This window comes from Phyllostomus hastatus, unplaced genomic scaffold, assembly GCF_019186645.2.
Source record: "Phyllostomus hastatus isolate PE091 unplaced genomic scaffold, TTU_PhHast_1.1 phas_contig_34, whole genome shotgun sequence".
NCBI classification, from domain to species: domain Eukaryota; kingdom Metazoa; phylum Chordata; class Mammalia; order Chiroptera; family Phyllostomidae; genus Phyllostomus; species Phyllostomus hastatus.
The window spans coordinates 46,941,947-46,964,779 of NW_025333857.1; the positions used below are offsets into that span (position 1 = coordinate 46,941,947).

Sequence of the window (22,833 nt, forward strand, 5' to 3'; positions counted from 1 at the left end):
TCTGGAGTATTAGACAATTCCTTATATTGAACCAGGCAGGCAGCTTTCTGAGATTTTCTCATTCATATGATAGTGGTCAGCTTCCTTCTGGAACTGCACTGAATTTGTGGAAAGTCATCAGGTCTGTAAGCCACAGATCGCGCTGTATCCTGCTTAACCTTCTAACCTGCTGTATAGATGTCAGTACTTCTTCCTTCTCTTTGACCCTCAGGTTGCCTTCTTTGAGTTGGGACTGGAAGAGATGAATGATGTTCAAACTCTTTAAGAAAGAGAACTTTAGTTTTCTTAAATTCAGAACCCTCAAATATAAAACAGGTTCCTTTTGCTGAAGTAGAGAAGGAAAGCTCAAAAAGTCTGGGCTGCTCAGCTTGTGAGGCTGCTTCAAGCCCAGGCCACAGTGACACACAGCTCCAGGAGATGACACTTACGACATTGTAGACAGCATAAATGATACCCTCTGGGGCACAGCTCCAGGACAGCTCCAGCCACTTCCGTGGCTCTAATGAGAATGGTACTCGCAGGAGTTGTGCAAAAGGGGGCTCTGAAACCATGGGACCCTCTCATTTCTCAAAGGCTCTCTGAAGTGTTACGAGTTCATGAAAAGAGACTCGAAAGTTTCATAGGTTTCTTGCCACCTTGGTTTTTCTGACCCAGGAAAAAGGGTTCTGCACGGCCCTCATTCTTTGTAATACCGCTGAAATTGTTTCATTTCTTCCCTTCTCAAGCCCCAACCCCTTTGAGAAAAAAATCCAGAAGCTGAAAATGTCACTGTGCTCATAAAAGATTTAGGATTACTCTTGTAAGAACTCTCACTTACCTTGATCAGGAGCCTATTGAGAAAGGGTCCCTATGTCTTGGGAACAGACATGGGCCAGAAATAGCACCACTGGTTTGAAAGGCCCAGGCTGAGATATCCACCTCTTATTTGAAGAAGTGGTGAAGCCAGTTTTTCCTGCTCTGCCTTGGTTCTGTGTTTTAGGCAAAACACCCAAAGGAACGCCAGCATATGTAGAAGGAAACTTGAAATCATCCCTGTAATTGGAACGACCGTGTTCCCTCGAGTGATTAAAAGTTTGGAAATGGAGTTGTAGAAAGTCAGAAAACTTTTTATACTTCTGAGTCAATGTCCCCAAGATCCAATTATGCTGAAAGCACTCCAGAAAGACTTCTTTTTCTCCTTCCTTTTTTTCCTGTTGGAACTTTCCACTCTTAAGCCACTGGAAGGACATCAAGGGAAGCATTTTCATGGCCTGATGGAATTTCTGCAAACTTCAAAATGCTTAACATCCTTGGAAAAATCAGCAGGAAGATAGGAATTATTTATAAACATGCTGCGCTTATGACACATGGAACCAGCAGCTGTGGGCACAATAGTTCTAAACCAAGTGTTCAAGGACGTGGCTGTGCACACTTTGGGAGACTTCAAGGAGGAGGTAGTTTCTGGCCAGGTCTTGAGCAATGGAGGAGAATTTGCAAATAAAGAGATAGGTAAGGGAGAGGGGAAAGGGGAAGACCATGTTGGGGACACAGCTTGGCACAAGTCTTAGGCTTGAGTATTTCTTCCACAGCCTCAGTAAGTCATTTGGTTAAAAACTTCAGGGAACAGGAGGTATTGAACAAAGTCCAGGGAGGCCACTTGATGCTGGTGGAACCTGGAAGGTGGGAGCAGCCTCTAAATCGGCCCCACTGATCTTTGCCTACTGGGAATTATGGCCTTGTGTAGTTTTCGGCCCATCTGTGACTTTCTTTTAACCCAGAGACCACCCTGTCTTGCTGGGTTTGATGAAACAAACTGCCAGATTGGAGAGACCCATTTGGGAAGGAACAGAGGGAAGTCTGTGGGAAACAGACAATGTAGGATCGAGGTCCTCGACCAACAACCCTCAAGGCACTGAATCCCACCAATATCCGTGGAAATAAGCTGGGAAGCAAACCCTCCCCAGTCAAACCTTCCAATGAGATCTGAGCCCTAGCCAGCATTCGGATAGCAGAAAGACCCTGCGAAAGACCCTGAGGCAGAGGACCCGGATAATCTGTGCTCAGATCTACATAATCTGTATTAGATCTCCACAAACCATAAACCACACAACACAGTGGTATCATTTTGACTTTAAATTTCTCATATACATGTTGAAGAAATTAAGGGAAAAATAGTTTTCTATTTATCCACGTATTTATAATTTCCACTGTTCTTCCTTCTTAAAAAACTGAGCTTTCATTTGACATCATAACTTTTCAACATGAAGAACTTCCTTCAGCATTTCATCTGCTTTAGATCTACTGGAAATAAATATTCTTAGTTTTATTTATCTAAGAGAACCTTTATTTTATATTTATTTTTGAAAGATTTTTACTGGTTATAGAATTCTGGAATAATGGTTTCTTTTCTTTTTTAAAAAGACATTTTTTAAATGTTTTTCAATTCCACTGTTCTAGCTGTCATTTTCTGATGAAGAGCCATCAGTCATTCAAATCTGATTTTAAGACTTTCTCTGTTTTTCCTCTTCAGCAATTTGACTATGATGTGTCTGTGATATAGTTTATCATTTTTATTTTTGAGTGCTATTGTATAATCTTATGTTTTTAAATTTATGTTTATACATGAGGGTTTCTGTGTTTCTTGAAGCTGTGTCTTTATGTTTTCCACCACTTCTGGGTTATTTTTGTCTATTATTTTTTGAAATATTTATCCGCCCTACTCTTCCTCTCTTCTTCTGTGACTCAAGTTACATATACATCAGACCATTTTTTATGATCCCAAAGGTCATGAGAACTCTTTTTTTCTATCTTTAATCTCTGTTTTTCAGGTTGAATGGTATTTATTGGTGTATCCTGCATTGTTTTGCTAAGTTTTCCTTCTGTCATCTCCAATAATTCAAAAACCTAGTGGGTTAGTATTTTTTACTCAAATATTTCAGTTTTTAGTTCTAGAATTTTCATGTTATTCCTTTTTCAGTTCCCCCATTTCTCTGCTGAGATTTCCTATCTATTCATTCATTGTGATTATATTTTCTTTTACTTTCTGGAGCAAAATTATAACTGCTTAAAAATGTCCTCTTCACAGAAATTAGATTAGTGGTGGCCTACTGTAGGGGAATGAGGAGGGATGGGGAATAATTGCTAATGGGTATAGGGTAAAGAAATGTTCTAGTATTTTTAAAGGTAATTAGATGTTCTAAAATCAGATTATGGTGATAGTTGCATAACTCTGAATATCTAAAAACCATTTAACTTTACATTTTAAGTGGGGGAACTTTGTAATATGTGAATTATATCTCAAATGAGTAATTTTTTTAAAAAAATACTTTATTTTTAAAGAGAGAGGAGGGATGGAGAAAAAGAGGGAGAGAAACATCGATGTGAGAGAGAAACATCAATTAGTTGCATCTCATAGCATCCTGACTGCACCCTGACCTCAACCAAACTGGCAATTTAAACATGTGCCCTGACTGGGAATCAAACCAGTGACCTTTCACTTTGCAGGATGATGTCCAATCAACTGAGCCACATCATTCAGGGCACATATAAGTGATTTTTAAAAGACTGACTAATGCTTGAATTCTGCCCCACACATGGGTAGTTAAGTAGCCATCCAGGTGCTTGGACAGAGTTTATGTGCAAAATTTGAGACTATTCCTGCATGGCTCTCGCCTTTCTTAGATTCTATCCACCTGCCACTTACACACACACTTTCATATGCAGTGGTTGCCTCAACCCCTGTATTCTGATTTCTCAACCAGTAAAATTGCTGGTTTCTATACAACTTTTAGCTAAAGCATGTGACAACAACTAAAGTCTATCTTTAGATGAAAATCCATAAAAACGGCAAACTCACCAAATGTTCTTCCTGTCTTCTATGTCTTGACTTCCCTGCAGTTTTTGGCTTCTCTTCACTTTCTCTGAACTGTTCTGTGCCTTAATATGGCTGTTTTTAAATTATATTTTGTCCAACATTTTTAATTGTTATACTTAAGAGGGTGGATCAATGCAAGCCACTTCACAGTTACTAGAAGCAGAACCTATAGTCCCACACTCAATTTCTGTCATTTTGTTTTATTTTGGTAAACTTTTGGCTGTCTCAAAATTCTTGCTCAAACAAGGATATAAATCAATCAGGCAGACAAATTAGTGGATGTACCCTAGTACCACACTACTTCTACCAGAAAGTCCTAGGTACTTGCTACTCAAAGTCTGGTCTAAGACCAGCAGTGACATCACTTGCGATATTGCTAAAACTGCAGAATCTGCAGCCCGTCTCCAGACCTACTGACCCATAACTGCACTTGAACAAAAGCCCCAGGGGATTTATAGCACATTAAAGTTTGGAAAACTGTCCTCAGTAATTAATCGACTTTCTGGAGTAACACAGAACCAATGTTAACACATCAGACCCCCTGTTTGGCAATGTTCATCACTTCTTGGAATCCACCACACCGTCATCTCCTAGGGTCACTTGGGTAGGTAGTTTCATTTGCCCCTCAGTTACAAGCACTACTCCCAGACTGGCCACATCCCCATAACAAGCCTTTTGTTGTACCCTCAGCTGGCTGCTTGGCTCTCTGCATTTTTCTGAAACCTGACACTCACACCTAGCCCCCTCACAATGTATAATGCACAATGCCTTCACTTCATGCAGGGTAACATTTGGTTTTCTCCTGTGAAGTACTGTCTTCTTTCTACCTCCACAGCTGTGATAGAGTCCTGTCCTTGGAAATACTGTGGTCATAGATTCGGTTTCCAGGTAATAGACTCTGAGGGCTTCACCATGAGAATTCTGCTGGGATAAAAACATTGTCATAACAGCCCTCATTGGGTAAAAGCAGCCTTATCTCCTTCTGATGACTAGGATCAGTTACATGCCATTTGGGTAGGGACTCCCATCCTTGCCTCCTGGTCTCTTGGCATAGGAAGCCCAGCATGACTGAGGGATAGCCATAGCTTAATACATGGAAGAAAATATGAAGTATAGAAGTTAGTTCTTCCATTTGTGGTCAGTTGATTCAGCAAAGGTGTCAAGGCAATCCAATTGGGGAAAAGATGGTCTTTTCAACAAGTAGTGCTTTAAAAAATGGATATTCGTGTGTTTAAAAAAAAGGATGATTATATTTTACTTGCTTATTTATAACCATTTTTTTTACATATAAGTTGAAATAAAGAACAAACTGACAGTAACCAGAGGGGAGGGGAGAGAGGGATAATGGGGGAAAATAGGGGAAGGTCCATCAAGGAACATGTATGAAGGACACATGGACAAAGCCAAAGGGGGTAGTATTGAGGGTGGGAGGCAGGGATGGGTGGGGTGGGGGGGCATGGCAGGGAGAAAGTGGAGACAACTATACTTGAACAACAATAAAAAATTGGAAGTGAAATGAAAAAAAATAATGAGACTATTACCTCACAGAATACAAAAAAAAATTTAACTCAAAATGGATATCACAAACCTAAATGTAAAACCTAAAATTATACAACTTCTAGTAGAAAACATAGGAGAAAACCTTTGTGACCTTGGGTTATATAAAGATTTCTTAAGTAAGACACAAAAATTCCTTTTAAAAAAGTGGTAAATTCTACCACAAGATTTAAATTTTTATTGTTAAAACGATACCATAAAAATGAAAAGACAAATAAAAAAGACTAAAAATATTTGCAAATTGTATATGTGATAAAGGAGTTGTGTCCAGGCTATATAAATAACTCCTATATGTGACTCAATAACAAAAAGACAAGCAACCCAATTAAAATATCTTCACTAAAAAAGTCATGTGGATGGCTAATAAGCACATGAAAAGATGCTCAACATTAGTAGCCATCAGGCAAATGAGATTGCTACACATCTACTGGAAGAGCTACACTGAAAAGACCGATAACACCAAGTGTTGGCAAAGATGTGGAGAAACTGGAATGGCTGTACATTGCTTGGGGGAATTAAAAATTATACAGTTACTTGGGAAAATAGTTTGGCACTTTCTTAGAGTTAAACACATGCACGCCATATGGCCCACCAATCCCACATATAGTGGTGTACATGAATGTTACTAGCAGCATCATTTATAATAGCCAGAGACTAAAAACAATCTAAATATCCACCAATGGGCAAATAGATAAACAAAATGTGGTACATCCATGTAATTGAATACTATTCCATAATGAAAAGGAATGAACTACTGATACTTGTTACAATTGGATGAGTCTCAAAAATACTATGCTAAGTGAAAGATACCAGACACAAAAGGCTTATTATATGGCTGCATTCATCTGAAATTTCTGGAAAAGGACAATTGTTTAGAAATAAGTAGATTAATAGTTACCTGGGGCTGGAACTGGGGACTGGTGCAAATGGGCATGAGAGAACTTCTAGAAATGATGTAAATGTTCTAAAATTTATTTGTGGTAATAATTGCCCAATTGTATAAATTTCCAAAAATCATTGGCCTATACCTTTATGTAGGGGTATTAACTAAATACCCCTTTAGTATTAACTAAAAATGTTAATACTTTTCCTCCTACCTTCTAAGTTCTTCTGGCTAGGCTAATAATCAAATTGGCATAGGCAGATTAACAGGAGAAAATCAAGTTTTAATGTGTGCACATAGGGAATTCACATAGGCATAATAACTCTATGAAAATTCCAAAGACAGTGAGGCAACATTGAGTATATAAGAAATTTTTGGACAAAGGAGGATGGAAGTGGGAAATAGGGTATTTAGATTTCAGAAGTGAGATGGTTTGACCAACTGAAGCTGATAGCAATCAAGTCAAAACATTAATTGAGAACAATCAATGTTATACCACACACAAGAGAGCCAATATACTCAAAATATCCAATTTCATAAAGTTATTGTTGAAAATGAAAAATACATCTTTTATTTTCAGAAAAAATTAAATGGACTTTTTGGCCAACCCAATCGTTTTCAGAGTACAGGTACTTTACCCCTTTGGTTAAATTTATTCTTACATATTTTATGCTTTTTGATGCAATTATAAATAGGAATATTTTATTTAAAAAAAGAGTTTTATTTCTTTATTTTTAGAAAGAGAGGCAGGGAGAGAGAAGGAGAGGGAGAGAAGCATCAATGCGAGGCTGCCTCTAGTGCATCCCCTGCTGGGGACCTGGCCCACAACCTAGGCATGTGCTCTGACTGGGAATCCAACAAGCGACCCTTTGGTTCACATGCTGGCACTCAATCCAATGAACCACACAAGCCAGGGTATAAATAGGAATGTTTTCTGAATTTCTCCTTCTGGTCATTCATTATTGGTTATAGAGACACAACAGATTTCTGTGCATTTACTTAGTATGCTTTCAAAAGTCCATTACATCATTCTCTTGGGCTAGCTCCTTCTAGATGGTGTCATATAATGTATCCCATAATCATGACCCCGCAACTATACTTTGCCAAATGAGTCCCTTGGTCTGATGAGATATAATGCAGGATCTCATGTCATTAAATCAAACCCTCCATGAGCTTTAGAGAGCGATGTTGGCTAAAGCCCTGCTGAGAAGGAAGGCAACCCGTACTCAGAGGAGGTGTTGATTTAGTCAAGATGAATAATCGCTGCCCCTTTTGGAATGGAACTCGTCTAATGCAATTAACTTACTACCAAGTGACTGATTAGTCTCTTCAAACGAGGGTTGGTTTCTGTTGCTGGCAGTTTAAACAGTCAACTGCTGAAGTGGCCCTGTCAGCCTCTGTGAGGGAGAACACCTGCTCTTTAGCCCACAGATAGCTTTCTGCAATCATGGCTACTCTGTGCCTTGTACCAGTGATAAGGTCAGATGGCATCAACCCCTTGAGTCATTATGTTGATTGTTGAGCCTGGTGGGGAAGATGGAGGCTCAGCTGTGCATGTCACACAGACAGCTGAGGAGGTGAGAGAAACCTGACTTGGCCTCAAGTGATGAAATACTCCTGTAAGACAGGGCACTGTTCTGTTCTTGTCGAGGGCCTGACTCTCCCACTAGACAAGGGAACCACAGATCCTGGGAAATTCATGGATGCGGCTGAGATACCTCACACTTCCCCTTCATTGAGATTCTTCAAGAGCAGAGGACATGCTCATGGTCACCCAGTTCTATGTAAGAGGTCAGGGATTTGACCTAGACCTCCTATATCATATCTACACCTGGACAGGTTCCAGATTTACAAGGAGATGGAATCCACAGAGGGCAAAGCCACTATAGCAGGAAGGGACCAATTATTATAAGACGCACTCAATATTAAGTTCAGAAACATTGTTTCAAAACTGATTTCTCTAAGGCTTCTGCCATGCATGACAGCCTGGCACTCTGTTTGCACATGGCATATGAAAAAGAATATTTTGTACAAGTTAATAATCATTAAATGTGACTTTTAGAACCCACCTCAAAGAAAGCAACAATCTAGATTAGTGAAAAGTAGACTCTAGTATGAGGATGTAGGGGGTCTGTTGGAAGCAAAAATGCAGGAATGTGGCAGGCCTGGGAGAAAGGGGGAACCAAGAACTGTGAACACGTGAGGGTGCCTTCATCATCTCCCATCTTTGCTCTCTGGCTGTTCTTTCTTTCCTCTTTGTGGACTTGGTTTCTCTTTGCCTTCTTAGTACACACAGTCCAACACAATCGCCCCATAGCTCCCAAGTTTGCATGTTATGGATCCAGGACTTGCTCCCTGAGTATGAATGACAATCTTCCAAAAGGAATCTGACTGATCTCGGTAGAGTCAGTGTTACATAGCACAACCATGAGTCCCCCATCTCTGTGGATAAAGGACAGAGATGACTGAGAGGAAAATAAATAACCAGAGAAATGGTACTATTGGCTCAGAAGCTAGAAAGCCAACCAAAAAGCTGCTACAATAATAAATCAGAACTGATTCAGTTAAATGTGGCACTGAATTCTGCCTCCAAATGTTATAGGGCTTCCTTGGAGGAATTATTTAACATATTTCATTAGTAATAAAAATATTCATTTGTTAATTGGGATGTTTGCTATTCTGTGCTACCCACTGTGAACACACACACACACACACACACACACACACACACACGTATATGCCTCATTTTCATTTAATCCCACAACTCCATGGAGTTGGTTTAATTGTCTCCATTTTACAAATTAGGAAACCAAGGCTATGCAAGATTAAGTAATTTTTCTATGTGCCTGAAGTTACAAAGGTAGAGGCACTTCCTCCTCACTCTGGCTCCAGCCCCCATGCTCTTAACTGGAAGGGTAACTTTAGGCATATTTTTAGCAGTTGGTGCCAGTGTCCAAATCCTGAAGGGACAGAGGAGACTGAGTTTGACCACTGGGGTTTGGACAGTTGTAAAAATTAACTTCGGGGAAATGAAGGGACTCAGAATATAAACTTTGCTTTGTAGCAATGATTTGTCTAAATAGAGACTGCTAGAAATTTTCTTCTTAGCCTACAATATCTGGAGTTTGATTAGTATTGACACAAACTCCTCCACAAATTTGAGTAGGAATAGGTGTGCTCTAAGTACAGTAAGAGAAGAAGCTCCCCCAAATTGGCTGTGGGATATTAAATAGGAAATAATTAAACAGGAAACACTCTGAGCTCAAGAGGCATTGAATAGTATCATTTGGTATGACTTGGTGTTCGTAATTTTCCAAAATGCAGATTGGATTTTAATTTAGCTAATGGACACCCATTAGCTAGTGACTTCCTCATTGCCATGCTCTCCATTACACAGTAGAGAAGAAAACAACATAATTGGCACACACAAATTGCAGTCAGCCTGCACATGAACAAAAAAAGTATATTTTTTTACAAAGTTTTAACTTTATTGCTTACTTTTTTGGAAAAAGAATGCATTTTAGCAGTCACTTATTCTTGGTTCTAGATGATTTAGCACAACCCTCTCCTCATTCTACAGAGTTTATGTTGCATCGTCAGTCCCTTAGGAAATCCCCATCCTGATGCACATTGTTTGGTCGGTTTTGTATGTCTATGCTTATCATGTGGGCATTTCCTGTGGAATCCTCTGTGTGCACAGAATCACAAGATACATTGCTTCCTCCCATTATCACTGGGCGAAGTATTTCTGACTCACCAGGCTCTTCACAGCGACCTTCACATCCTTGTTTCTGAGGCTGTAGATGATGGGGTTGAGCATGGGAGTCAGCACTCCATAAAAGAGGGAGATGAGCTTGTCTGAAACATCCTGTTTGTCTGCCCGCAGTGAGTCCCTGGACTTGGGTTTTGCATACATAAAAAGAATAGTCCCATAGAAGATGATCACCACAGTAAGATGAGCAGAGCAGGTAGAGAAGGCCTTTCGCTGACCCTCAGCTGAGGGGATCCTTAGGATGGTGGTGAGGATAAAGATGTAGGAGACAAAGATGAACAGGACTGGGACCCCCAGGAAGATCACATTGGCCACTGCCATGCTGATCACATTGATGGAGATGTCAGCACAGGCCAGCTTTAGGACAGCCAGAATCTCACAGGTGAAGTGGTTGATGATGTTGTCCCCACAGAAGGGTAACTGTACTGCAAGAGAGATCTGCACCAAGGAGTTGACTCCACCAGCCAGCCAGGAGCTGGCAGCCATGGGCACGTAGACAGCCTTACTCATGACTGTGGGGTACCTCAGGGGGTTGCAGATGGCCACATAGCGATCAAATGCCATCGTGCCCAGAAGCACACACTCTGTGGCTCCCATGGCAAAGGAGAGAAACATCTGCACAGCACAGCCTGAGAAAGAGATGGTTTTCCTGGGAGTGAGGAAGCCATCCAAGATCAGAGGGATGGAAGAGGTTGTGTAGCAGATGTCCAGGAAGGAGAGGTTCCCCAGGAAGAAGTACATGGGTGTGTGCAGGCGGGAGTCAAGGAGGGTAACCAGGATGAGGACCCCATTGCCCAGCAGGATCACCAGGTATGTCAGCAGAATGAGCACAAAGAACGTTTTCTCCAGCATTGGCTGATCTGACAGCCCCAGCAAGACAAATTCTGACACAGTGGATTGGTTGGCCACTTCCATTTTAGATTCTCTCTCCTACCGTCAGGAAAACTGAGGACAGCAAACACATGTTTATAGGGATCAGTATCTGAGGATACAATGAAATGCTTCCAGAACTCACCATTAAATGTACCCTTTGACACACCAGCTTATAGTATCAGTGTCTAAGAGATAAAATTCACTGTCTACTAAAGTGACCTTAAAACTCAGGATATATCACATCAAAAGCAGGAAAGGGACAGCCTGGAAATCTAATCAAACCATGATACATGAAAGAATTTCAGCTGGATCAATGATGTTAACACACTTGAAGGAAGGGGTGTGTAAAGATGAACCTACATGGGGACCATGAAGCATAAACCCAGAGGGTCAGCACTCACTGGCCCCTCTGGCCGGTCCTGCCTATCCCAAGATTGTACCTGTAGTGTCCTAGAGGCTGTTATATTCACTGATGCTGACCATTGACATCACCTTGCTGCCCTGGTTCTAATTCTGTGTTTGTATAAAGGCTTTTCTGATGGTAATTTGGCTCCATCTGTAGCCCTATACAGAAGGAATGTGATGGACACAGGCTAGGAAGTTTACTTGATCCCTGGTTTATACTTTGTTTCTTGGGAGTTTGTTTGGTGATTCCCCTTCATGACACTGTCAATAGGAGTTTCTGGCTGATAGACCATGGAGACCCTAACAGAAGCACTTCCACATCCCCCTCCTCTAGCCATGGCCTTTGTCCACAGCACTGCAGTTTCTTTAGTCCACTCCAGCCCTGAGGGTTGGGGAGCAGGAATACAATCCAAGGATAAGCATCCTGTAAGCCTCTCACCGTAAGCATCTGTGACATTGTGACCAGGCTCCATGCTTCTGGAGCTACTTTATAAGTCACAACTCCTAGCTCAGACCCTTTTCTCTCTGAGTTGACCATTATAGCCACTGCAATGCCACAGGAAAGCAGGCAGTTCTACCCAGCCTCACAGAGAGGTCAACTCAAAGGAAGTATTGCCTATTAGGATGTCCTTCAGTCACTACAGAGTGGTCCAGTACATCAGACAAAAGCTCAAGCCTGGACTGCTCATGTTACTGATGAGGAAACTGAAGTTCAGAGAGGTCACAGGCAGCGTGGACAGGGCTAGGACTGGAGCCTGGTTCCTGACCTCCTCCCTAGGGCTCCTTCCCTCACCACTCTGACTGTATTTTGGCTCCTCCATTTGTACCACAGCTTGTTTACTAAGAAGCAGAGAAGCAATTATGAAGTCTTGGTCCTTCTTACTCTTTCTAGAACATTTGTGAAAAAGATACAGGTGCCCCACCCTTGTCCAAAATATCTGCCTCATAGCAGGGCCTGGGTGGGTGGGGTGTCTCTGGGCCTCACACATTGCGTCTGTGACTATTACACTGCTGCTGGTTGAGGAAGGTCAGATGGGAGAAACAAGGCACAGTCTGAACTTATCCTCATGCAATTTTCAGAGACTGTGGACATCAGAAATATTAAGGGAAAAGAGATCTGTTTTTAGAGTTATTAATACCATTGGCTAGAGAGTCTAAGACTTGGCAGGAATGTTGTAAAATAATTAGCCTTGCCTCTTTCACCTCCCCAGTATGAGCCTTCTATGAAACACAATTTTTACATTTCTGCTTTGAACACTCTTTAGTTGTGTGAGTGCATGGCTCCCATTCCTTTGCCAGACAGACTTGATTGTTGGAAGTTTTCCCTTACTATAAGGAGCAATTTCCTTCTTCCAATGCCACCCCCTCTCCTCACATCTGCCTGCCCCCACATGGGTCTGGACTCCCAGGACTGCCTGCTCCCTTCCCCTGGAAGAACCCTTCAGAGACATGGCAGCTGTGACCAGGTCTCCCTCACAACCGCCTCTTCTCTTCCTCCCACCTACCTGAAGAAGCTCTAGCCACAGAAAGAACTTGGTCTGTGTCCTGTGTGGGGATGAGGCCATGCTGCAGGCAGGAGCTCACCTGGACAGAAGGTCTCATGGTGGGAGGAGGATGGGAAGGCCTCTGGCCTTGGAAGGTGATTGCTTCAGTGCCCACCTGGACCATCCCTGACAAAGCCCAATCTGCCAGGCTGTGCCTGGGACTGAGCAGCAAATCCTGTTTAGCTGTTCTGAGGCTCAGAAGTCCCTTCAAATTTCACAGCAAGGTAAAGAAATCTAGGGTTGACCATAGCTGAAAGGGCTCTTGTGTCTCCTTCTCAGGGGCCTTCTCCACGCCCAGTTTGATAACAAGAGAGATAAGGAGCACACAAGGAGTGCTTCCCAGTGGTCCTGGCAGTCACGCCCAGCCTGCACACTCAGGGAAGACACCCTCTGCTCTTTGCCCCTCACCCTCTCCCCAGGGGTTCTTTCATGGAGCCCTAGAGCAATTTAGAGCTCTGGATGTTTGGGGGCAGTTTTAGTCCCAGAAGCAATTTAAAGTTTGTTGAGAGTCCTCACAGGAGTTTAGGGCCTATGTCGCATAAATCCAATTACATAAGATGCAGACAGTTCTATGTAAATCTTAACTCTCACATCAAAGAAATGTGCCTAAGATTAGGAGGTTCCTGTTCTGTCTTTATCGACTTCTCTGGAAGTAAAGGGATAACAAAGGTCTGACTATGCTTTGACCACAAGGGCGTCTTTAGGGGTTCTCTGCACTTGTCTTTGCAAAACTAAATGTCAAAAACAAGAGGTGGAAGCTTTGCCTTGTTCCCAACAGACATACTTGTCTTTACATGCTCCAGAGCAGGTGGCCCTCACTGTAGTCCCCCAACACTGATCACAACAGTAAGATGAGCAGAGCAGGTAGATAAGGCCTTTTGCTGGCCCTCAGCAGAGGAGAATCCTCAGGATGGTGGTGAGGATAAAGATGTAGGAGACAAAGATTAACAGGACTGGGACCCCAGGAAGATCACATTGGCCACCGTCATACTGATCACATTGATGGAGATGTCAGCACAGGCCAACTTCAGGACAGCCAGGATCTCACAGGTGAAGTGGTTGATGATGTCCCCACAGAAGGGCAGTCACATTGCTAGGGGTGTCTGCACCATGGCAGTGGAGCTTCCAGCTGCCCAGGAGCCAGCAGCCATGGGCACGTAGGCAGACTTGCTCATGATCTCCATATACCTAAGGGGGTTGCAGATGGACATGTAACAATCAAACACCATCATGCTGAGAAGCACACATTGTGTGGCTCCCATGGCAAAGGAGTGAAACATTAGCATGGCACAGCTTGAGAAATAGATGGATTCCCAGAGGGTTAGGAAGTTGTCAAGAATGAGGGGGAGAGGACTTATGGTCAAGATGGTGGCATAGATAAACACAGATTGCCTCCTTGCACAACCACATAAAAATTACAGCTAAAATGTAGAACAACCATCACTGAGTGCCATTAGAAATCAAGTTGAATGGAAATCTGACAACTGGGGAATTAAAGAAACCACATCCATCCAGACTGGTAGGAGGGGCAGAGATGTGGAACAAGCTGGTCCCACATCCACATGTGGTAGATAAAAATTTGGGAGGGATATCTTGGGAGCAAGGAGTCCCAGCCCCATACCAGGCCCCATAGGCTAGGGTTCCTTCTAGTGCCAGGAAGATAAGTCCCCATAACTGACTGCAAAAACTAATGGGGATTGAGTCAATAGAAGAAACTTCTGGAGTTCCAAGCTGTTCCTCTTAAAGAACACACACACAGACTTACTCAGACTCATTCCCTCTGAGCTCTAGCACTGGGGTAACAGCTTGAAAGTCAACAGTGGAATATGGGGAAAAAATGAACTGACTGGCATAAAGATGAGAACTAAGGGGCAGCTTTCTCCCAGACAAAAAGGTGGGCAGAGGCTATTGTCACTTTTCTGAACCCTCCCCGCACAGAGCCATAGAACCAGCAGGCTGTTGCCATATCTGAGATTCCTTCAACCTGGATAACACTGTTTGCACCACCTTGGAGATCCCCAGAGGCTCTGTCCCACCCAAGCTGCTTTTCCACATGAATGGCTAGTTTTGGCTCATGCTTCACAACTTCCTAAATCCTCTCAAACAAGCAACAGCCAGCATCAGTGAGCCCCCAGCCCCTGTACCTCTTACTAAGTGGCCCCAGGCCTGGCACTAGCACCAACTAGCTGAGATTTACAGCTTGGCTTCACCTGTAAATCTCCAAGCCCAGCACAAGTAATAGCCATCTTAGATTGCTTTATAAGTCAGGCAGGGTGGCCCTGGGCAAAACACAGAGGTGGGCTGATCTTGGCCTGAACCACCCAGGAAACTCCAGAGCTGTGCACCCAGTGGACAGCTACAGACCATGTTGGAGCACCACCATCCTGCACCTGCACAGCTGATCCTCCTTGGAGGGCAGAGGTTGGTGGTCAGTGGTCATAACCAGTCCTTGCAGCTGACTGGCCTGGGTAAATCCCTCCCATTTACCTGCCAACAGCAATTAAGGCTCAAAAACAAGAGGAGAGTGTACTTAGCCCACATTAAGGGAACCTCAAGTACCCAGCTTGGGTCGTAGGGGAGGCTGTGCCACTGGACCATACAGGACACCTACTACTTTAGGCCACACTACCAAAACATGGAGTCATAGCATCTCTACCTAATACACAAAAACCAACACAGGGAGGCTACCAAAGCAAGGAGACAAAGAAACATGACAACTGAAAGAACAGATCAAAACGACAGAAAAAGAACTAAATAAAATGAACATAAGCAATCTATCAGATGCAGAGTTCAAAATACTGATTATAAGGATGCTCAAGTAACTTAGTGAGGACCTCAGCAGCATAAAAAAAAATACAGTGAGAAATGAAGGATACACTAACTAAAACAAAGAACAATTTATAGTCAAACAACAGTAGAGTGGCTGAAGCTGAGAGTCAAATAAATGATTTGGAACATAAGGAACCAAAAAACAACCAATCAGAACAAGAAAAAAAAAGAATCTCAAAAAAAAAAAAAAAGCAACTGAGGATAGTATAAGCAGCTTCTGGGACAACTTCAGGCAGTCCAATAATTGCACCATAGCATTACCAGAAGGAGAAAAGAAAGAGATAGAAATTGGAATTCTATTATACTATTGAAAAAATAGTATAAGAAAACTTTACTAATTTGGTGAAGGAAATAGATATGCAAGTCCAGGAAGCACAGAGATTCCCAAACAAGATGGATGCAAAGAGGCCCACTCCAAGACACATCATAATGAAAATTCCAAAAGTTAAAGATAAAGAGAGAATCTTGAAAGCAGCAAGAGAAAAGCAGTTAGTTACTTACAAGGGAGTTCTCATAAGACTGTCAACTGATTTCTCAGAAGAAACTTTGCAGGCTAGAAGGGATTGGAAAGAAATAGTCAAAGTCATGAAAAGCAGGGACCCACAGCCAAGATTGCTTTACTCAGCAAAGCTATCATTTAGATCAAAGAGAAGAAAAAGAGCTTCCCAGACAAGAAAAAAACTAAAGGAGTTCATTATTATCAAACTGTTATTATATGAAATGTTAAAGAGACTTTTTTAAGAAAAAAGAAGATCAAAACTATGAACAATAAAATGGCAATAAATACATATCTATCAACAATTGAACCTAAAAATCTAACTAAGCAAACAAGAAAAACAGAGACAGAATCATGGATACAGAGCACATTTTGATGGTTGCTGGATGCTAGGGGGCTAGGGGAATGGGGGAAGAGGTGAGGGGATTAAGAAGTACAAATAGGTAGTTACAGAATAGCCATGGGGATGTACAGTACAGTATAGGAAATGGAGTAGCCAAAGAACCTATGCATGACCAATTGACATGAACAATGGTGGGGGATTGCCTGAGGGAGATGTGAGTGCTGGGTGGAAGGGAGGGAAGAGGGGAAATCAGGACAACTGTAACGCATAATCAGTAAGATATAATTTAAAAAGAAGAATGAGGGGGACTGAGGAGGTTGTGTAGCAGGTGTCCAGTATGGGGAGGTTCCTTAGGAAGAAGTACATGGGTGTGTGCATGTGGGAGTCAAGGACAGTCACCAGGATGAGACCCCATTGCCCAGCAGGACAACCAGGTACATCAGCAGGATGAGCACAAAGAACATTTCCTCTAGTCTTGGGTGGACAGAGAAGCCCAGCAAGACAAATTCTGTCACAGCACATTGGTTGGATGCTTCCATTTCAAACTCTCTTCCATCCTTAGGAATACTGAAGGCAGAAAATACATGCTTGTTTTTGGAATACATGGGGGTCACAATATGATGTCCCTAAAATTAAAAATAAAGTCATTCTATGGAACTCAACTATAAAACCAAGTTATATAAAAGCTGGGCTAGGTGTCAGTGAAAAGCAGGAAGAATACACTCTAGAAACTTAATGAAACAATAAAATGAGTCGTATTTCTGTCTAATCAATGATATTAATATACCTATAGCAAACTGTATGCCTGTATATGCTGTGTGTCTCCAGCACTTTCCAGGGAAGCAGAGGTGTCTGAGTAACTCTGTCTTTCTCATATAATTGGGGTCCTCAAGCTATCACAGCTCAGGGACCCTGGCCATTAATATCACGTGGCCCTTTCTTTTGGATCTAGGTCCTCCTTGCCCGGCAAATTTCCATTATAATTTGACTTTCCACACAGACAGTCTTACAAAGAGGGCCTGTGCTGCCTTGAAAACATGAAGTTTCTTATCTCTTTAGCAGTTTTATTTCTTATACAGCATCTAGTTTATAGTTCAGTGTTTTGTCAGTTTAGTTAGTAGGAATAAGTCTTCTGATCTTGGCTCTTCTCTGAACGATCTTACCAGACTGAATTTCCAGAGCCTGTAACACGGAATGCCCATCAGAGTCTTCGGAAATCTGTTTTGTAAGTTAGTCCTTGTGTGTTGCGTCCCGTAACCACAACTGACTTGTCTGTACCTCTGCCACCCTGGGACTTGACCCAAGGAATAAAATCCTACCTGATGGTTAGAGCCCATTCACAATTCACAGCCCCAGCCTGGGCTAAGATGAGTTACACACCCTCCAGTGCCATTGAGAGGCTTTGCAGATACCATCCTCTGTAAATCTACTTAGCATCCCAGAATATCCAAAGCCACATTGCAGACCATCACAATTTTACTGCCAAAGAGATTAGGAACACCAGAAGTCACGAGGCTCTGCCACAGGATGCCCCAAACAGCACGGATCTGGTTATCTAATACTCCCAGTGTGCTGGTTAAAAATACAGATTTCAGGGTCCTCCTTTGCAGATGGTCTTGGAGATCAGTCGTTTTTGTTTTTGTTTTGTTTCATTTCATTTTGTTATGTTTTTCTAGTAAATAAACGTTTCCCATGTACTTCTGATGTATATCAGTCTTCGAGTCATTGACCTCTCAGTTTAGAGGTGGACAAACTGATGCTAGGAGAGAGGTTTGTGAATTGCATGTGGCTCTGAAGAAGAGACCATTTCTTCTCATTGGTAATGATACTGTGTCTAAAGAGGTTCTCTCAGGATATCAGGAATTAAGGGACAAGAGAATCATTTTTAGAGAAAGTCTCCTAAGTTATGAGGGAGCACAAAATTTGAGGCTTGGCAGAATCTTCAGGTATTAGTCTTCAATTCAGTCTTCTCCTGTAACCCACATTTTAGAGGGATCCTCTCTCTGGTAAGTGGTTTCTCAGGCTCTGCTCGAACATTTCAAAGTGAGGGTTCACAGCTTCCAACATTGTTGCCAGGAAGCCTGGGGTGTTGGAGTTCTTGGGGGACCTGGTAACTGCCTTTTCTAACTTCTCCCTTCCTCTACGGGTCCTAAGTTGGCCTCCTGGGCTCAAGTAAAACAGGCTGGCTCCTTTGTCACAGCAGCAGCCTTTGGAGCTCTGAGAATAGCTGTCTGGTCCCCTAGCCCAGTCCTTCCCCCAAACCTCTCCCTGCACAGCCCTCTTTACATCAGCCTCTTTTCTTCCCTCCTAAGTGGTAAAGAGCTAGCCGAGGAGGTCACTGACTCTTACCCAGTGTGGGATCTTGTCAAGGCTGGGTTGGGTCCGTTGTAGAGGACACCGGCCAGCAGTATACATCTCGGCTGCGGATGTTCGTCAACATGCGAGAAAAACATGCACAGAGACAGACAAGTTTCTGTGAAGAAGGGACTGGATGGCCACCCCCTCTAGTGGGGAGCGCGCCAATTTACCATCCAAACTGGCTTTTATTGGGTTCGTTTTGCATAAGAATTCAGGTAAAGCACAGTATTCATTGCAAGGAAGTAAGAATCAAACAATAGGTAACAAGGAACTCTGAGGGTCTATTTTGAGTCAGGGTCAAAGAGCTGTAAGACTTTAAGGAACAAACTAACTTCCTCCTTGGACCCTTCTCATTCAACTGAGAGCATTCTAAACAAAGAAGGTTTCACAGGAATTTACTTGTTCTTTCTTAGGCCGATCACCCGGGGAAACCACCCTTTCCAGCACAGGGCAGCACCACCCTGTCATTGTTTCAGGCTTAAGTGGAACAAGGGAAGTAAGACAGCCAAGAGATTAAGAGATTTTCTTGCAGAGCAGGAGGACTTGGGCTTTGTCAAAGCCAAAGGGCGAGAGTCCATCACCCCCTTTTGCCGTAGCCCCCAAAGTCCTTCTTTTGGGGGGTCTCCCACGTGATCGTGCCTGTCTTAGGTTGTTCCCCCCTTGGAGAATCTTACCCATCATTGGCTAACCGACCAAGCAGTGGGGTCCAGGCAGGGTGAGGTATGAAGGAGCAGAAGCGGCGCTCCTGTCAGGGAGATAAGCTTGTCTCCTTGCTGGCTTACGGTTCCAAGGGCGTCCCCTTAGCCTTAGCCTAGGTGGGGGTTACAGCTTCTAATACCAGGCAGGGCGGTTCCCAACAGTCCATTGATCGCAAAAATGCAGGCCGATGGAGTGGAGAAGGTGCCAGTTTACTGGAGCCTGGAGAAATAACTGCCTCTGGTGTTACCTGTCCATCTAGGTGATAACAAGCCATAAACCAGGCAGGTCATACAGATTGTATCTCTCAGAGGAGCTGTTCCATCAACACGTGGTTACACACTCAAATCAGCACATACTCTGTAACTGTTGTCTAACTTCCTGGTGTCTCTTAATGACCCTGGATGTAGAGGGGTCCAAAGTACAGCCACAGCTCATAAAAGTGACAGCTACTCACAGTGCCCTTGCCTGACCCTGGAGCTCAGTGAGACAAGGAGACAAAGGCTGACTCTTAAGGCTGAGGCTCAGCCAGGGCACTCAGGGCAGGCTGGCAAGCCATGCCCAGCTGCTGGGCCCAGGACCCTCTTCTCTGTGTTCCACACTGTTCTTGAGGATCCCATGATGACTCTCTCAGGAATTTAGGGCTGGGCTGATTTGGGCCACGACCTATCCCAGACGTAGTTTAAAGTTTGGTGAGAGGCTCAGAATTTAGACCTCACTCCATAGACCCCATTAGGCAATGTTGGGAAATGTACCGTAAGCTCTCCTGTCACGGCACAGAAATCTCAGCTTAGGACAGTCTCTGGCCAGGTAATCAGAGTTGTCCTGGGCTTTGTTCATAGCAGTTGGTCCAAGATGGCTCTGTCACTGGCCCTCAAAGAACCTAGAAGGGAAGTTCTGGGCCTAGTGATTCACATATTCCAGGGAACTTGAAGACCGACAGATTCCTCACCACCAGGCGTCTCCTCCTCTGCACTCAGCAACCCAGGGTGCATTCTCTCTCTCTCTCTAGCCTGTGTACTACTCTGAACTATCTCTATGCTACATATGCCATATGTGCCAGGCCTTCTGCCAGGTACCAAAGAGCAGGGGCAGGTAGGGGACATGTTTGCAGGAGAAAGATGCAGGACCAGCCTGGGATGTGAATAAGAGGGATGGAGGGGAGAGTGACATTGGGAGGTATTTAGGAGAAAGAAATGACAGGATTGAGAGCTAGATCTGGGGTGGGATATGCAGGAGAGAGAAGAGTCAACAAATGGCTATAAGAGCTGAACTTGACAACCGGAAGAAAGCCCTGGAGGAAGTAAGGAGAAGAGCTTGTCAGGGCTGGTGAGGGTAGCGGGACTGCAGGGCGGTTTCTGACATTTCAGTGTACAATTTCTATGTCTTTTGTGACCAGCTTCAGTCTTGTTTCTGGAAATAAACACATGGCAAAGAAACCATTTCTGTGATTGAAGAGTTTATGGCCAGTTAGATTGGTTTTATTTAAGATAAAGGGGAGATGCTAATATTAATAAGCATTGCCATTCATTTACAACTGTTTTCTAAACCCTGTCCTGTCTAATGCTTCCTGAAACCCCGTGATGGTTGGGATGAGGACCCTTGGACGTGAGCAGGTGGAGGGACCCTCCTTTGCTGGGCTACCACGCCTCGCTTTCGTGGTGTCAAATGCATCTTTCACTGCTGCCCTCTAAATGCCAGGTGCTTGCCTTCCTTTAGGTTTGGATTTCCTCCAAGGTTAGTATTGTGGTGTTTGTGGTAGAACGGTGTTACCAGTGGTCCTTGTGGTTGAACAGGCACTGGAATGCCAGTCAGGACCTGAGTAGCTCCTGCTGGCCACCCTCCGCCCCCTCTCCCACCATGGCAGAGCTCTGTGTCCCCCAACTCTTGGGGTCTGCCAGTTGGAAACTCAACCACTCTGGCCTTGCTTCTCTTACTCCAGCGGGGACCAATCACCCCCACTCTCCTCTGTATGCCCTGACTTCAGCATCTGTAGGTCAGGCTGTTTCTCACTGCACTCTCTTTGTGTTACCCTACTTTCTCCTTTCCCTCCCGCCTTCCTTTCATCAGCTGCTGACTGTGTCCTGGTGTTTTGCTTTCGTGCTGCAGAGAGACAGATCTAAGGAGTTTGTTCAGTTACCATCCAGTGTAGGCTGCCAGGCAGCCCATTTGCTGACTGCCCCTGGGGCAGGCGTCTACCTGGTTTATTCATGGGAAGCCAGTGGCCAGGTACTTCATGAAACAGAGCATTGAGACAATGAATGAGAACGCAGGTATATATAGTAAGTGAGGCTTCACTTACTAGGTTGAACCCTAGGTTGAAGCAGTGGATCAGGCATATGTTGCTTAGATAATCCAGAATTCACACAACAGAAATTACACACTCACTTCTCCACTTAGTGCTTACTGCATGGGTGGTCTCCCTTCTGTGAAGAGGCAAAGCTTTGGTGCCCTCAGTTTCCATGGGGAAAACTTTCCCCTTCTCTCTTTTCCCTTTTCCCTCTTCAGGGAAGTCCTGTTTCTCTGACTTTATAGCATCTGATTCCAGTCCTAGTATTATCTCCAAATGGTGGTGGCTATTTTCTGCCCTCAGAGAAGGTGATGTGTGATTCCTGATTCCTGATGGAATCTCCAGGTGTTTTGAGCAGGGTCGAAACCTGTGGACCAGGGATCTGGGTACAGACCCTGTGTATCCTGAGGGGCGTCATTTCCACCTTTGTCCTCAGGAAGCCGCAGTAAACAGGCACGGCCTTGGGAAATGCTGGTGTTGCTGGGTTCAGACCACCCCTGTGGTCATCTCCACTCGTCTGTGGCAAATTCACGGGAACACTGACACACACTCACACACATGGAATGAGGAGATTGCTGACATGCCAAGTTCTGCCTTGGCCAATTAAAAGTCAGATATCCCCTGGTTGGTGTGCCTGAGGTTTCCCTAGGCTGTGAAGAGAAATGAGGAGAAACATTTTCAGCAATACCTGAATCTCAATGCCCCGAGACCCCATGCACTGAGTTAGTAAGGGGTCAAGTCCAATGTTACTCAAATGTGACCGACAGGCAAAATTGGCATCACCTGGGAACATGTTAATAATGACGATTCCTGGGCCACTCCCTGGACCTACTGAATCGTATCTCTGAGTGTGTGTGTGTGTGTGTGTGTGTATTTACAATCTGTGTTTTAAAAAGTCTTCCAGATGATTCTGATGCAGAAGCACTGGTCTATC

At 43.7% G+C, this 22,833-nt stretch overlaps 1 protein-coding gene and 1 pseudogene across 1 annotated transcript; both read right to left on the bottom strand.

Moving 5' to 3' along the window:
- Nucleotides 1–10,023: 10,023 nt before the first annotated feature.
- LOC123819995 (olfactory receptor 13C7-like) lies at nucleotides 10,024–10,980 on the bottom strand. The gene has a single exon (XM_045840645.1). The coding sequence runs from the start codon at nucleotides 10,978–10,980 to the stop codon at nucleotides 10,024–10,026; it is 957 nt and encodes a 318-aa protein (XP_045696601.1).
- Nucleotides 10,981–13,702: 2,722 nt separating this feature from the next.
- LOC123819595 lies at nucleotides 13,703–17,094 on the bottom strand (annotated as a pseudogene).
- Nucleotides 17,095–22,833: the final 5,739 nt, after the last annotated feature.